General features: G+C 33.1%; 1 protein-coding gene and 1 pseudogene across 4 annotated transcripts in view; one reads left to right on the top strand and one right to left on the bottom strand.

Moving 5' to 3' along the window:
• LOC145293725 (proton channel OtopLc-like) overlaps positions 1–18,595 on the bottom strand; it is a 192,274-nt gene that overhangs the window by 74,159 nt on the left and 99,520 nt on the right. For all 4 annotated transcript variants that reach the window (XM_080140173.1, XM_080140175.1, XM_080140174.1 and 1 more), the window contains exon 3: positions 2,901–3,015. In XM_080140173.1, the coding sequence (XP_079996299.1) occupies positions 2,901–3,015 (115 nt within the window). The remainder of the gene's footprint in view (positions 1–2,900; positions 3,016–18,595) is intronic.
• LOC145294343 (U2 spliceosomal RNA) lies at positions 9,740–9,881 on the top strand (annotated as a pseudogene).

Genomic DNA, 18,595 nt, shown 5'->3' with positions numbered 1-18,595 from the left:
TGAGCCGTTCCATATAAGTTATCAACATTACTATAATGTCCAATTTCCACTGTACACTCTTTAACCCTTATCCTTGAGTGGCCTCTTGGCCTTAATAATGTGGTGATGCCTATGTAAAAAAAAATATGGTAGATAGTCAACTACGCCACGAGTCCTTGCGAATGTGTTTAATGATAATATGTAGTAATAAATAGTGATATATAATGATAAATAGCAAAATTGCACATCTAGAAAACAAAATAGGTTTAAGGCTTCTAAAATCCATATTAGAATTTTCCATTAATGCTCGTGGCATCGTGGATAGAGTACTTGGTGAAATTCAGTTGTAAAACTTACACTTCCGGATGTTGAAGGTTTAATATACAGTGCGGTTGGCACTCACTATACAATTGCGAATTAATTAGGACTGCATGAACTGCAACTTTTCTTCCAATTTTCAGATTTTGTAATCATGCCTAAATACATTTTATTTTCTTTTAATGAATTGTTGGTTGCTGTTTCTTCTGATGAGTTAAGGGCAGAATATTATTATCATTATTATTATTATTATTATTATTATTATTATTATTATTATTATTATTAATATTATCATTATTATTATCATCATCATTATTATTATTATTATCATTATTAATATTAATATTATCATTATTATTATTATTATTAATATCATTATTATCATTATTATCATTATTATTATCATTATTATTATTAATAATATTATTAATATTATTATTATCATTATTAATATTATTATTATCATTATTATTATTATTATCGTTATTATTATAATAATTATTATTATTATTATTATCATTATTATTATTATTATCATTATTATTATTATCATTATTATGATCATTATTATTATCATTATTATTATTAATATTATCATTATTATTATCATTATTATTATTATCATTATTATTAATATTATTATTATCATTATTATTATTATGAATATTATTATTATTATTATTAATATTATTATTATCATTATTATTATCATTGTTATTATTATTATTAATATTATTATTATCATTATAATTATTATCATTATTAATATTATTATTATTATCATCATTATCATTATTATTATCATTATTATTAATATTATTATTATTATTAATATTATTATTATCATTATTATTATAATTATTATTATCATTAATATTATTATTATCATTATTATTATCATTATTATTATTGTTATTATAATTTTCATTATTATTAATATTATTATTATCATTATTATTAATATTATTATCATTAATATTATTATTATCATTATTATTATTAATATTATAATTATTATTATTATTAATATTATTATTATTATTATTAAATTGGTGATAAAAACAATCAATACTATTAATTAAATAAATGCAAGAAATGGGTAGTGAAATATATAACTGAAATAGATTACGTGATTTTTTAATTAATCATTAGAAATTTCCAATTTTATCAATCTTCCAGGTCAATATAAGTATTTTTTGAAAGAAACGTTACGTTTTTATTGCAAAAAACTTGGCACAGAAATAAATAATAAATAAACATAAGTAGAATCAAATATATTTACAAACTGAAATGAGGTTGCAGACTAAAAATTGGTTTCAGTTTTGATATCAGAGAGAAAAAAACGACTAATTTTCGACTGGAACTCAACAAGAATTATTTAAAAAATCTGCTTACAACTTCTTTCTTAATGTTTTGTATTTCAATCAAAGAGAAATAAATTTTATGGAGTTACGCATCTCTTTTTAAAAATTATTTTTTCTATTTCAAACATAAGCAAATTAACAACGAATACAGAGCTATTTCTATTTTCTTAAAATACTGGTGGTTATACGAAAATACGAGGTGCTTTCAATAAGTTTTCAGGCTTTTTAATACAGACATTTTAATTGTCGTAAACTCTTGAAAATTCAGTATGTCATTGCTATACATCTTATGAGATGATTGACTAATTTTTATGATTTTAGATTCAAATGAATAGCTACAGCAAGAACTGGAATATACCGTACAAAGCCCGATTGCCACAGCAGGTGAGTTTCCAAAATGCAATCTGGACGTGAGGACATTTTAGAACAACGATATGCAATAAACTTCTGTTTTAAACTTGTAAAAATGCAAAAGACTGCTTTTGGACTATCTTGCATGAACTGAGCATCAGATTTTGAGTCGTATAAAAAAGATTCAAGGAAGCCAGGGAGTTTGTAAGGGATGATGAGAGGTGTGGGAAGAGTAAAAAAATCAGAACGCTAGAGTTGATTGGCCAAATAAAGAATTTCATGGATAAGTACCGTCATGTGTATATAGAGACAATAAATGCACAGTTTGATGTCAGTGTGGGAACTGTACACACAATTATTCATAAGGAACTGAAGATGCAGAAGATCTGCGCAATGTTTGTCCGAAAGGTGCAGTTCGCAACTCCATCCTTGTTTCAAACTATATGACCAAGATGGCCATCAAGACAGTTCCTCACCGTCCCTATAGTCCAGACTTTGCTCCCTTTGATTGTTAGTTATTCCCTAAGCTAATGTTATGTAAGTTCATTACAGCCAGAGGAGATTACTTCGAAGGGGATTAGAGTTTCATATACGTACTATCAATAAAAGTGCCCATACGAAAAAAGTCTTGAAACTTATTGAAGATACTTCGTAATTCTTACCCTGATTAATTATTTTCTTGAAGAAATTACCTCAAATTGCATCTTATTATTCTTAATAACATGCTGCAACGATTCCCAAGAAAATTTGACGACCCAAAATAAAATATTTATTTTATATGAAAAATATTTTTTATATATCTTGATTGGATAGATTATATAATATAACGTATATTAGCGTTACATGAAATATTGCTGCTATTTGGAAGATGCCATTTTTAAAACTCACTTGAGGGATTTATCAGCCTCTACATCTCTTTTATCTTTCGTCGTTTCCTGGAGTGATTTTCGGCCTTTACGATTGCCAAGTCCTCTCTTTAAAATCGGTGGAACATGACCCAATTCTGAAAAGAAAAATCGATAAAAAATATATAAATAAAAGTGAAAGTTCGTGTACTTGAAGCAAATTCTTTGAGTATTCTCTGGAGCCGGCATTACTACTCTATATGCGTATAGTAATACCTGTTCATATATATAAAAGAGTGACACATTATCTCCTTATTTTTCTCGTTCAACGAAACTTGTTTTATCATTTTTCTAATGAAATTACGAGTCCCCGCTGCCTTTTCACTTTTTCTAGCGTAACCGGAAGTTCTCTAATAATAGTGCATCACGTGACAATCACGTTTGTCTCTTAGCACCGCTATCACTGTTTCTTCGAATGGTTGTGTAAATTATCGTATCAATATTGATAAACCGACGGCGCAATTTATCTTTTTTTTTAAAGTACATATTCTATTTTAAAATTATAGTTCAATAGAATTACGCCCTAACGTTATAGTCGATTTGCCGTATGCATTAGTATACCTGTTTTTAAACCAAATATTGTTATCAGCGATTTGTGGTCTGTTCACAGAATACATTTTCTTCCGTGGAAATTTCTGCAGCATTAATTACTACTAAACCTTTTTTTTTTCGATTTGATTACAATTTTGTTCTGCAGGCAGTGACGTTCTCGATGCATATGCTATTGGCTTTGTAGATGAATCATTGAATTTGTGAGAAAGTACTATCATCTGCTGCTAGAGTGATTTTCCCTTTTCGAGTCGAAATGTGCTTACTATGACGTGACGGTCCTAGGGGGCGGTAGGGCTCCCCATTTGGGGGAGGTTGAGACTTCCGAAACTCTGAAGAATGCCGGGCAGCTATGCTTGTGTTATTTGTTAAGTATTATTGTATGCCCGGGCCACGGCGGCCGACCCTGCTGAAAGGAAGAGTTTAGTTACAAATTTTATTTTTCTTTATGAAACCGACATGTAAATCTGATTGTTTGGTGAAAGTGACAATTTGATATCATTTTAAGAAACACAACGAAATATAATTTCGTTTCCGATGCCAGCGAGCCTCAACTGAAGGACGTCTGGCCCCTGAACACAATGCCAGACGAGGGGTCACGGGGTTGACCTCTTCCGATCGTGAGAAACACAACTGAGAGCGTTCGCAGATTCGCAGATGCATCCAAGCGTACTTACTGGCGATTGGTCTAAAGAACTATCGGACCTACACTGCTACCTCCATACACAAGTGAATCCTCGCGCCAAAATCAGTTGAGTTGGAACTGAGTTTTGAGAGAGTCTACTCGACCTCACCACTGCAAAACTGAGAGTAATGAAATTTAATTAAGACTCAATAGTGTTTGTTAAAAATCAACAACTGAACAATTGTATATAAGTTTATATCATATTTTTTATATTTAACTTGAATTAACCAAGTAGAATATATATATATATATCTGAGTCTGTCTTTCTTTTGCATGCATGAAAATATATTCACTTCCAGCGTGACAGCGGCATACCAACTGGAAGGTGAAATCGACTTCGACCAAATCGATCAACGAATCCTGTTGCGCTGAGAGATCCTGCGAAGAATTTCCTGTGAAGAACGAGCACAACGCATATGTGACAAGGGAATTTTTGTTAGGGATCGCCGAGGGTTCACACTTAGAATATGTCTGCTAACTTCTTTTAAAAAGTCTGTTCGAATTATTATGATTATATCCGCTTTGTGCCCTTTTTACCCACTTATTTACCGGGGCTCCCAAATCATATCTTTTTTGATATATATATATATATATATATATATATATATATATATATATATATATATATATATATATATACTGTAAAAATTTACTAAACAAAAGAAAACCTGGGGTTAAGCAACGTTATAAGCTGTAGACATGTTCTTAACAACTTCAATCCTTCTGGGTCTGTTTTTCTTACTTTACTGTCAATAATCTGTCGTAAATATTTTCTTTTCTTTAAAAAGAAACCAACATTTTCAGAACTCAGCCTAAACCCGTATTTTCCCTAAACTAATGCTCTAATACGGGCTTTACGTAGCGTCAAGTTTTCCTTTTTTTAATCAAAATATCATTCAAATATGTGGTTGCATATTCGAAACCGGTCAACGTTGTGCCCATTATTTGCTGGAATAGGCGTGGAGTTACTTTTAATTCAAAAGATAAAAAAGTATAAGTTAAAAAATTCCTTTATGTGTCTTTATTGTCGGATACTTCGAAATTCTTCATGAACTTTGAACTGAAAATAAGCTTCAGATTAATTTAACGTTAGAAAATACTCTACCAACGTTTAATTTAGTTATTATCTCTTCTGGGTATGGTTGGGGATATGCATGGTCTTTCAAACAGTCATTAAAAATCAGATCATACTCTGATTTTTCATTTTTATACATACGGTTTGCGACGCCCAATCTGAGTACTTGACTTCTGAAATTACGCTAATGAGCAAAACATTTTCTTTTAATTCGAAGTAAATTTCTTTATTTTAGCACAGACCGAATTCTTCTGGAAAAAAAAATAAATAAAAAATATAACGCGATGGAATTCGCTTTGCAAATCCATAGTAAATCTTTCCGTTTGCTCCGATATATTTTTGGTCCTCCCTTGTTCGTTCGTCCGTTCACCCTTGTCCGTTCGTCCGTTCGTCTATCCGTACTTTTCTCATAACTACGATTTGGAATTTTTTGACATTTTGTACTAACATTAAACATGATATGAGTAAAAAAGAAAGTAACAGAACAGATTTTCCGGGAAAACTCCGGCTGCCCCCTATGGGTACCTTTCAGGTCAAAATGGCTAAAATTGACACTTTTGTGCTTATTAAAAAAATGATGCCTTGGATTTTTATAACACTTTCTGAAAAGTTGTAATTAACTGATTTCTATATAATTTTGTTTGTCTATACTTTGCGATAACTCTTGAGTATGCCCTATGGGCTCTTTTAGGGCTAATAAAAACACTCGATTTTTGAGACTATTTTACCATATTTGTCCAAAATTTTCTGTTTATGTCTATTTAGCAGTTTTGCATGGTGCTGAACTCAAATTTAAATATGTTAAGGCCTTGGAGACTTTTGAGGCTAAATGGTGGGGAAATAATGGACTTAGTTATTATTTTTTTTTACATGGTACAGAACTCAAATTTACATATGTTGAGGCCTAAAACTGCACCAATTGTTCATTTTCACCAGGGTTTGTCGTCCCTTGAGGACTTTTGGGGCTAAATGGCGAGGGGTCAAATGCTGAACTTAGTCATTTTTTTTCTATGTGACGTTCACTGTGCACTCACGGGGGACCAGGCATGCTTCGCTTGTTCTCTACGGCGTTAACTTTGTTACAAAAGAATTAATTGGTAATTCCTATTAGTTAAATAGTACTATCTAGTCTAGTCCAAAAATATTTTTTGAATAAATAAGTTCATACACTTTCGATTAATGGATTTTTCCCATGAAGGAAATGTTACAATCTATTTCTACCGAATTTTAATTTTGTACTCTTGGCAATCTTCTATGTTCGTTAACCAGAAAATTCAATTTTTTAAGTTTGTTCGTTTATTACCGAGAGATCACTTACCGAATCTTAGAACTTCACGCCTGTGAAACTCTCTTCCGTTTCCCTGCTTTCCAGCTGACTACTTTATGGTCGTCTTCAAATCCAAGGTAACCAAGTTCTTGATGAACCGCCCATTTAAGTGATCCAATTTACCAAATTTTCACTACTAACGATGACTACGATGTTATCCCATTGACTATCGTTTACTCCTTAATCGTTATTCTCGAGTGGTCTCCGAGCCTTTATAAGTTGTGACTTTGTAAAAATTTTACGGTTAAATCATTTAATTTTATATTTAGGTATTTTCTTTTTGACCCTCCTTCATTTTGGTTCACCTTCGATTGCGACTTTGTTTTATTTATCTGTTTGGCCAGGCACCACAAGCACTGCATAATTCCGTTAATTCAAATGCCTTACACTGTGTTAACCATACCTGCATACGTGACAAAATCATCGTCTTCCTGTTTTATGATATTTGTACACTTACATTGCGTATGAAACAGACGATCTCTTTCATCGAAAAATTTCGACAAAAGTTCTATTGTTTCTCTAAATGACACGCTTTCCGTTTTTTTTTTGCAAGGATTAAATTCGCGTATTAAGTATTTTCTTTTGTTCCCACCTTTTGTAACAATAGCGCGATTATTTTCTTCGTTAGATCATTGTTCGCATCTTTACGTAAATAATGTTTCAAACCTAGGAAAATAAGTTAGAAACGTTGAACCAATATCTGGATCGTACTTAAATTCAGAAAGTTAATTTAAGATTCTTTTAGACAAAAAAAATATCCTCGAGCCTGTTGATTTAGTGGTCCAGAGAATACGTCTTCCAAAAGTGATTTATTTATTTAATTTTTTTGCCTGATGTTGTAATAACTTCTCAAACCTCTAATATTGGTGTTGTTTTTGTTATTCCAATTGTTGTTGTTGCAATTGCTGTTGTAAATTAATTCCGAAATTTTTTTCATTTTTTTTTTTCACGCATCCACTTTTGTTAGACAATAATTGTACTAAGTACAAACAAGGGGCAAGTTCTTACTTTATGTAAGAATTAAATAAAAAAAACTTTTTTATAAAAAAAAAAACTTGTAAAATTAAAAACTAATCTGAGGAAACAAAATATCACCCATTTTCTGTAAGTAACGTTCTTCGTTAGCGTTTTTTTTTTTTCACAACCTGCGAAGTCGTTTGATTTCTTCGAATTTAGACTTTTTTCTAAACTTGTGAGTTCGTTTCGAATCCTAAGTCGCCGCTGATATGTCCCGCGATATATATCGTTTGAAGTAGCTGAGTGAGTTTATTCAGTTCGAATAATAATCTGATATGTCGTTGTACTGCACGTTCCTAGCTCGAAGCTTGCGTACCTTTCGATGTCTCTCCTACTTTATTTACCAGTCAATATTTATGGCTTAACCAGCCAATCGCAATGTTGCAAGGTGGAAAGACCCGGATGTACTCATATTTATGTCATCAGATACATCAGTGTTATTTATTATGTTTTTTCGTAGTTGTTATCCCACTATCAAACGAAGATAGTTTCCTAATTGCTGCCATTACGTTGGATGTGTGTATGTTAGTTTTACCCTCCTATCTATTATAGAGCGTAATGTCATCAGCAAATATAACCAACTGAGACAATTTTATCAGAGAAACCATTTATGATTATCAGGAATAATAAAAGAACGATCGATCCTTGAGGCACATCTGCATGAATACGATGTTGCACAGAACTAAACTCCCACTACAAAATCAATAGGAACCGGACTATTACAGGAATAATCTAATCTGTGTTGATTTTGGGAGCCGAGGATGAAAATCCCTAGTCGGATATGGAGATGACTGGTTAAAATATACGCAGTAGAACGGACTTGCGTAAATGCATACTGTTGGTCAGAAAGGAGCTTAGCATTTAGAATATGGCGAAACAGTACGTGATTGACCAAAGACTCAAAAGTTTTAGCGAAGAAGGCAGAGGACTGATGGAGCATTAATTGGGAGGGTCAGTTCTTTCGCTATAATTCTTTAAGACTGAAACAATGGAAACAATTTTCCAGTTATCAGAGAAACAAGAACCAACTAGGCATTTGTTCAAGGGTTTGGAGAGGACAAGGGGCTAGCTCAGTAAAGCATTTCTTAATAAACATGGCAAGGAGGCGTTTAGGTTTTTATGATATCACGGACACGAGAAGGGGCTATTTTTTTTAGATCTCTCTCTCTCTCTCTCTCTCTCTGTACCTCTCTCTCTCTCTCTATATATATATATATATATATATGTGTGTGTGTGTGTGTGCGTGCGTGTGTGTGTGTGTGTGTGTGTGTGTGTGTGTGTGCTATTTTCCTTTCTTGACCAGTTAATTAGGGTTGATTGTGTGATTGTGAAAATTTGATAAAAATGTTTCCTCTTTTTTATTTCCCTTCTCTTTCTTTGTCCAGTAATTTAAATGCGGGAATATGCGAGGTTGCATATTTATATGTGCCTTGAATATTTCAAATTAGTTTTAGTTGGATATATGCACCTAAATCTGTGGCTCTCTTGAATTATTCACATACAAAAAACAAAAAAGAAGAAGAAGAAGAAGAAAAAGAAGAAGAAGAAGAAGAAGAAGAAGAAGAAGAACAACAACAACAACAACAACAACAAAACAGAATATTTGCTCGAAGGGAAGAAGGAAATGTGGTTGTATGTGCAATATATTAATTGAGAAAGTGGAAGTGACCATTCTCAACAATAATTTAATTGGTGTCAGATTATCGAATGTCATTTTTGTTATCACCACCCTCTTAAAAATTATATGAGCCATGATTCAACCTCGAATGAGATGGTTAACTTCGAAACGTATTTTTCGTGGGTCCTTTTATAATATTTTTTAGAATTTTACTTACTTTTTTTGAACCACTTATCAAGGCCAGAGACAACTGATCCCACCTAGAATTTTCATACCTACGGACAAAGGCATTAGGGTCAGCAAAACAAGGGCCCATTTTCTAATAATGAAATGTATAAAAAAACTATTAAATGTTGCCATATTCGAAGAGGTGGTGAGATAATTAGTCGCGTGCAAGCGACTCTGTAAGTCACTCCGTCGGTCCGTCGGTCGATCGGTCGGTCGGTCTGTAGGTCGGTCGGTCTGTCGGTCTGTCCGTAACACTTTTGTGCCTGGCCTTTTTGGTTAAGATTAGCGGTCTGTTGTTAATAGATGTTGTTCTTACCTTTTTAAGCTTTTCTTGGCCTTTTGGCTAAGATCAAAGTGTAGTATCTGTTTCGGCAGATACTGCACTTAAGATAATTTGTACCAGTCAATGGAGGGGAAACCCTCTATACTGGGACAATTATTTTTGGTAACCAGAGTGACCCCTTTTAGGGGAGCTGGTTTTTACCTCACATTAAAAACGGCCTTGTGCCTAATTTGCTCAGTGGGGGAGCAAATAAATACCATCTGTTTCGGCAGATGCTGCAAGCTATGACTAGCAAAGACCAGATGTGGGGGCAACCCCACATGCCTGACCATTAACCAGCTCCCATTTCCCACCTCTCGGGAGCTGGTCCCCTTTTTCCCTTCCCCCTCCCTTCACTCCTCACATTAAAAATCGGCCTTGTGCCTAATTTGCTCGGTGGGGGAGCAAATAAATACCATCTGTTTCGGCAGATACTGCAAGCAAAGACCACATGTGGGGGCAACCCCACATGTAAGACCTTGGTCAATGTAGGGGCAACCCTTCATACCAATTGTCACTATGCAGCTCCCCTACTCCCCGAGGACTTGGTCCCCATTTCTCCTTCACACCTCACATTAAAAATCGGCCTTGTGCCTAATTTACTCGGTGGGGGAGCAAATAAATACCGCTTTCTTGGCCTTTAAGCCAAGATCAAAGTGTAGTATCTGTTTCGGTAGATACTCCAAGTAAAGACCATATGTAGGGGTAACCCCACATATAAGACCTTGGTCAATGTAGGGAAACCCTTCATAGCAATTGTCACTATCCAGCTCCCCTATTACCTGGGAAGTTGGTCTCTATTTCCCCTTCACTCCTCACATTAAAAATCGGCCTTGTGCCTAATTTGCTCGGTGGGGTAGCAAATAAATACCAACCCCTACATATAAGACCTTAGTCAATGCAGGGGCAATGCTTCATACCAAGTGTCACTATCCAGCTCCCCTACTCTAGTTAAGTTCATTAAAGTCATTCTAAGTCAATTACTTTTTATTTATTTAAGTCATTTCAGCCCATTTTTCGGTCATTTTAGTTTATCTTTAAGAATGTTATGTCAATCCTACATTCACGCATTCATTCATTACACGAGAGCACGCGACTAATGGCTATCGGCCTTGTTTTAAACGAAGACAAATAATAAATATTTTTTAAAAGAAAGTGAACGATAAATAATTTTTAATGAAAACGAATGATAAATATTTTTTAAAACGAAGGCGAATGAAAAATAATTAATAATGACGACGAATAATAAATATTAAAATGAAAAAGAAATATAAATAATTCTTAAGGAAAACAAATGATAAATTGCAAAACAAAAAAGCGAATGATAAATACTCTTAGTTAAAAATAACAATAAATATTTTTTAACGAAAACAAACGATTAATAATTTTTTAATGAAAACGAAATATAAGTAACTTTTAATGGAAACGAATGATAAATATATTTTAAAACAAAGGTGAATGATGAATAATTTTTAATGAAAACGAATGATAAATATATTTTAAAACAAAGGTGAATGATGAATAATTTTTAATGGAAACGAATATAAATATTTTTAAAACAAAGGTGAATGATGAATAATTTTTAATGAAAACGAATGATAAATATATTTTAAAACAAAGGTGAATGATGAATAATTTTTAATGGAAACGAATAATAAATATATTTTAAAACAAAGATGAATGATGAATAATTTTTAATGAAAACGAATATAAATATTTTTAAAACAAAGGTGAATGATGAATAATTTTTAATGAAAAAGAATATAAATATATTTTAAAACAAAGGTGAATGATGAATAATTTTTAATGAAAACGAATGATAAATATATTTTAAAGCAAAGGTGAATGATGAATAATTTTTAATGAAAACGAATATAAATATTTTTAAAACAAAGGTGAATGATGAATAATTTTTAATGAAAACGAATATAAATATTTTTAAAACAAAGGTGAATGATGAATAATTTTTAATGAAAACGAATATAAATATATTTTAAAACAAAGGTGAATGATGAATAATTTTTAATGGAAACGAATGATAAATATATTTTAAAACAAAGGTGAATGATGAATAATTTTTAATGAAAACGAATGATAAATATATTTTAAAACAAAGGTTAATGATGAATAATTTTTAATGGAAACGAATGATAAATATATTTTAAAACAAAGGTGAATGATGAATAATTTTTAATGGAAACGAATGATAAATATATTTTAAAACAAAGGTGAATGATGAATAATTTTTAATGAAAACGAATATAAATATTTTTAAAATAAAGGTGAATGATGAATAATTTTTAATGGAAACGAATGATAAATATATTTTAAAACAAAGGTGAATGATGAATAATTTTTAATGGAAACGAATGATAAATATATTTTAAAACAAATGTGAATGATGAATAATTTTTAATGGAAACGAATATAAATATTTTTAACAACGAAAGTGAACGATTAATGATTTTTAATAAAAACAAATGATAAATAATTATTTTAAAACGAAAGCGAACGATAAATATTTTTCAGTGATCAATAATTCTTAATGAAAACAAATGATAAATATTTTTTAAAATGAAAGCGAACGATAAAGATGTTTTAAAGAAAAAAAACAAAACATTTTTTAAACAAAAGCGAACGATAAATAAGTTTTAATGAGAGCTGTTTAAATTCAAAGAAATGATATGAACACAAAGTTACTAGCGTAGAAATCTATTTTTTGAAATCAAAATATGAGTAAAAATGAATTTCGAAATAATGTTATTTTTTAAGCAGAAAATATATTTTTGAATACTAACGTTATTTTTTCAGGTGCATAACCACATAAACTAATTAATTAATGATTTTTTTTACAAGGTGGTCACCACTTATCAAGGTCCGGAAGCCACTCAGGGATAAAGGTTATTGTAAGTACAGTACGTTAGTGTGGATATTTAGAGTGTCTACTTAAGGGGCGGTTCATCAGGAATTTGTTTACGTTGGACTTGAAGACATCCAAGTTGTAGTCAGGAGGGAAGCAGGCAGACAGAACAGAGTTCCACAGGCGTACAGTTCTAAGAAAGAATCCTTGTTCATGGAATCCACGTTTTGATTTAAGCACAGATAAAGAGTGGGGAAAGTTTTTGACAATGGATTCAGCTAGACGGGTGTTTTCCGTAAAAGATTGGCGAGGGGGGACCAGAGATTGAAGCTCAGACGAGCACCTGCCATGGAAATAACGATAAAACAAAGATAGGCTTGCAACGTCTCTTCTGTGTGAGAGAGGTTGCAGGGAAGAGAAAAGGGCACCCCCACTAAGCCACAAAGTCTATTTTGTACTCTGTCAAGGCAGGATAGGCTGTTTTTAGCAGCTCCTGCCCAGATATGGCAGCAGTATTCCATCCTTGGACGTATTTGGCTTTTATATAGATAGAGAATTGCATCAGTAGTGAGATATCTTCCGGAGCGGTAGAAGGATCCCACCATCTTTCCAGCGACCTTGGCAACAGACTTGATGTACGTGTTCCATTTCAGATCAGAAGTGAAGGTCAAGCCCAGAAGTTTGTCAAAACATGGGGCTTCTCCTAGACGAGAGCCATCCATTTCAATTGATGCCAGATGGGGATCAGAGCGTTGATGATGTAAAGATAGGAGTTTGGTTTTAGATGCATTAAAGGTAATCAGCCACGACTTCCCCCACTGAACCACTCGTTTTGTGTTATAAAACTTGTTGATTCAAAATATAAAAAATATATTCAAGTTTTGTTGATTCAAAAAATAAAAAATATATTTAATTTTTTATGTAAACGATTAATAAATATTTTTAAAACCGAAAACGAAAGATAAATAATTTTTAATGAAAACGATTAATAAATATTATTTGAATTAAAACGAAAGATAAATCATTTTTAATGAAAACAAATGATAAATATTTGTTAAAACGAAAGCGAACAATGAATATTTAACAAAAAAATGATAAATTTTTTTTTTAAACGAAAGCGAACAATAAATAATTTTTAATGATAACGATTTTAAAAAATGAAAACAAATGATAAATATTATTAAAAATGAAAGGGAACGATAAATAATTTTTAATGAAAACAAATGATAAATATTTTTTTTAAAACAAAAGCGAATGATAAATAAGTTTTAATGAAAACCATTTAAATTCCAAGAAATAATACAAAGTTACTACTTTTTATCTACTTTTTGAAACCCAAATTTTGATAAAAATAGCGGGATAATTTAGTAAAAAAATGGGTTTCTAAATAGTGTTATTTTCTCAGCAGAAAATAGGTTTCTAAATAATAACGTTATTTTTTTCAGGTGTATAACCACATAAAACTGATAAATTAATGTATTTTGCGTTACAAAACTTGTTGATTAAAAAAAATTCAGAACTATTTAGATTTTAATATAAACAGCTGTAATTCGCACGTTGTTTACAAAATTATGATTTCTTTGAACGAAGTGAACATTACTTTTGAAAAACAAATTTCTCACAGTGCGTTGGTGGTGAAAAACAGAAACCGGGTTTTGAATGTACTAAAATTAACCAGCCACTTTTTGCCCCATTGTACCACAGGCTCAATGTCAGAGGAGAGAGACTCAGAGAAATCTTGGTCGTTGCTGACCTTTGAAGTATTGCCATAAATAGTAGTGTCGTCTGTGTACATATCGACGAATTAACTTAAAACGTGATTTGGGAAATCATTGATGAAGATAAGTTTAAAAGAAAGAAATAAACACTTACAGTCAAAATTAAACGTTTTTGTTTATGGAATCCTGATATCGAAAATTAAAGATTTCTTAAAAATATATGAACAGAACTGTGAAAAACATTATTTATTATTAAGAAAATAGTCTGGGAGAAATTTCCTGAAAAAATTATTAAAATTAAAAAAAAAATAATTTTCTACTTTCTGACAAAAAGTTCACTCTTGGTTTTTTAGATCCTTAAAAAAAATATACATTTTTTTGACAAGGAAGTCATCACTTATCAAATCCCGAAGTCCACTCGAGGATAAGGTTTATGAGTGTAAGCTTGTCGTTGAGACAACAGCATAGTGATCGTTTGTGGTGGAAATCGGTAGAATTTGATTATTTAAGGGGACGGCTGGACAAGAATTACAGGCGACTATGTTGTAGCCAGCTAGAAATAGGTCCACGAAAGGGAGTTTCATAGGTAGGGCAGTTTAAGGAAAGAACCTTTGTTCATGGAATTTGCGTTTATTTTTAGGCACGAGAAGATTAAGAAAATTGCCGATAATTGTAGCAAGACAAGTGCTTGTTGTAAAAGTTCTGAAGGGGGGATTATAAATTGGACCTCAGACGAGCATCTGCCATAAAAGTAACGATAGACCAGAAATAGATTTGCAACGGAATTTCTGTGAGCAAGGTTGTAGGGAAGGAAAAAGGCATTACCTACCAGCTTTGGACGCCGGTTTTGAACCCTGCAAAGAGACGATAGGTGGTTATGAGCAGCTCCTTCATAGCAGCAGCACTTCATATTAGGACATATTTGACTCTTATACAGGTAGAGAACTGCATGGAGAGTGAGAGGGCGAGTGAGAGTAAGATACCTTCTGGTATTAATTAAATGTGATTTGGGAGATGATTAAACTACTTTTCAACTACTTTGGCAACAGATTGGATGTAAGTTTTCCATTTTGGGTAAAGAGTAAAGGTCAGACTCAGAAGCTTGTCGAAGCAGTGTATCATTTCAAGACGATGGTCATTCATACCAATTGAGGCCAGGTGAGGATCAGAGCGTTTGTGGTGAAAAATAGAAACTTGGTTTTAGATGCATTAAAATTAACCAGCCACCCTTTTCCCCATTGCACCACGTGCTCAAGGTCAGAGGAGAGTGAGACTCATAGAAATCTTGGTCGTGGTTTGCCTTTGAAGTATTACCATAGATAGTAATGTCGTCTGCGTATATGTCGACAAATTAAATGTGATTTGGGAGATCATTGATGAAGCTAAGGAAGAGAGTTGGGACCAGAATGGATGTCCGAGACTAGCGTTGATACTTTGAGCTTCGGACTTTCCCATAGGCGACTACTGGTATAAACCTATCAGAAAGAAAGGATTCGATGATTGAGAAGACTTTTCCAGATATTCAATAGCTGAAAATCTTGCGAAACTTGCATCTTTATACCAAACTCCATCAAATGTCTTTGATATGTCAAGAGCCATTGCTCTAAAAAGCAAACCCCAGCCGATAGATTAACTGATTCTGTGTGAAATTACAGTCAGTACATCAGTTGTAAATCTTCGAGACGAAAACCTTAATGCTTGTCACTGAATAGGTTGTTTTGCTGAGATGATTGACAACTTCTCTAGCATGGATTCAAGCAACTTACTCATGACACATAGAAGACTAATTGGTCTGTATTGAGATGCACAAGACGAATCTTGAATAATTTTAAATACTTAACAAGCTAATGAGGTTTTCCAAAGTGTTTGGAAGCATTTACTCTTTAGGCAGCATTTAAACAGCTTTGCCAGAATGTGAGTTAGTTCCGGTTGCAGAATTTTGATTATCGGAATACTAATGGCTGGGATATTGTCAGCTCCAATTATTTTGCTTGTATCAAGGTTCTTGATAAGTTTGGTAATATTACGGGCATATATGTGAATGTCGCTCAGATTATTTTTAGTTTTTGGAGGAAATTAGGGAGATTTTTATGCCAAGTTCTTGACTAAGAGTCTGGTTTTATTAGATGCTGACGAAATCATCCGAGGGCCATTTGTAATGATTAAAATAAAGGACACGCATGACAAGTGATCGTCTGAGATCCAACCAACCAAGAAACACTCGTCTAGCTGTAAACACTATCAATAATTCCCCCCACTCTTTATCTGTGCCTAAACCTAAACGTAGATTCCATGAACAAAGCTTCTTTCTTTGATCTGAACGCCTGTGGAATTGTCTTCCGTTTTCCTGCTTTCCGGCTGACTACAATATGGTTGTCTTCAAGTCTAACGTAAATAAGTTCTTGATGAGCCGTTCCATATAAGTTATCAAATTTAACAAATTTTCATTACTAATGATTACTATATTGTCCAATTTCTACTGTACACTCTTTAACCCTTATCCTTGAGTGGCCTCTTGGCCTTGATAATGAGTTGATACCTATGAAAAAAAAGAAAAAGTCCAATGTGAACAAGTTCTAATTGAATCGTCCCCCTAAGTAATCCAAGTTTCAAAATTCCCACGGTTTACTATGCTAAAATCGCAATGACTAATGTATACCTATTAACCCTTATCCTCGAGTGGCCGCTGGGCCTTGATAAGTGGTGACACCCTTGTAAAAAAAAAATCACAAAAACACTCGCCACGTCACAACAGCTATCAACAGTTTCCTACACTTTCTAGCTGTGCCTACATCTAAACACAGATTCAATGAACAAAGCTTTTCCTAAAACTGTCCGCTTGGCCTGTTTCCCAGCTGATTACAATGTGGTCATCTTCAAGTCTAATGAGAACAAATTCTTGTTGAGTCGTCCCCTTAAATAATCCAAAATCTACACCATTAACGATTACTACACTACCACATTACATTCATTAACCCTTATCCTCGAGTGGCCTTCGGGTCTTGATAAGTGGTGACTCCTGCATAAAAAATCTGTTCTTCAACATTGGGCTTGATGGACTGAGCAGATAAAAGGAAAATAATTTGACTATATTTGCTGTATTGTCAGGAAAAATGATTCTAAAATATCTTATTCCATTTTAATTCTTCATAATAGTCAGTACCATGGAACCGTGGTCGTTGGACTTCATCTGTGACGTTAGCAGGTCACGTGATTTTTAGTGACACGGTCTAATATTTACAAAAGCCACGCTCAGTAATAAAGAACGTGAATGAAAAGACGAAAGCAATACGTGATCAAGACCGCGTGTCAATCGTCAACCGAAACATGATAAATAAACAGATACAATAAATCTTTAAATACAACCCCGCCATATACCTTCTCCTTTCCCTCTCCTCCTTTCCATTTCCCTCCTTCCACTTCTCTCTTCCAGCTCGTAAAGACTGGTATTCAACCAAGCTTGAAAGTCAACACCAAAATGTATCTGCCTGTGCTAAAGAGTGTGGTGATCCCTTGGTGCAACCAGGTGGTCGCCGGTAGACCCTGGCACCAGGATTTGGCGCCGACCCACAAGTCCAAAGAGACCTAGGTTAGGCTTTATAATGAGTGCTACGAGTTTGTACCATTCTCTCACTGGACCCCTCCTCCCCCTTCTCCCTTCGACCTAAGCTTTCTGGACAACTTCGTTTGATCATGCGTCTAGAACATCACCAAATATGACCTCCCACAACACCAAAGTCAGCCTGATCACCGACATCTGTCGAGTATTCGCCAAGCTCCCGCTGGCGCTTGTGGAAAAGGCATGCTTCCAGTTCCGTACTTGTATCGAGGTAGCGATTGAGGCTGAAAGCAGCTACATAGAATAGATGTCAGATCTACTACATAATCAAGTTACCTGTGTATTGATTTTTTTAAATAAAAGTTTAAAAATAAAGCTGTAACGTTGTTTTTTTAGGGCGACACTTTTATCGTTCCACTCTGTAGTAGACCAGCATTTATCAATCAGCATTCCCGGAGCCATAAGATTTTGCAAAAAGGATTCTGCAAGATTCAGCACTAATAAATCAGACATTTTTTTTAATTCATTACAGGAAATAAAACACCGGTCGGATGTTGCCTCATATTTTTTTTTAAGTGTCAGATTATCTCAAACAAATTGGCAACCAAAAAAAGCTTAATAAATGAGTCCCGCATGAAGCCAATATTTAAGAAAATTGTGACTTGATAAATAAAAAAATAGAACATACAAAAGCACGTATTTTGCAGGTGTTTTAGTTTC

The sequence above is a fragment of the Euprymna scolopes genome, chromosome 15, assembly GCF_053919585.1.
Source record: "Euprymna scolopes isolate OS-2025 chromosome 15, ASM5391958v1, whole genome shotgun sequence".
NCBI classification, from domain to species: domain Eukaryota; kingdom Metazoa; phylum Mollusca; class Cephalopoda; order Sepiida; family Sepiolidae; genus Euprymna; species Euprymna scolopes.
The sequence above is the reverse complement of the archived record's forward strand: the minus strand, read 5'-3'. Positions and strand labels throughout refer to the sequence as shown.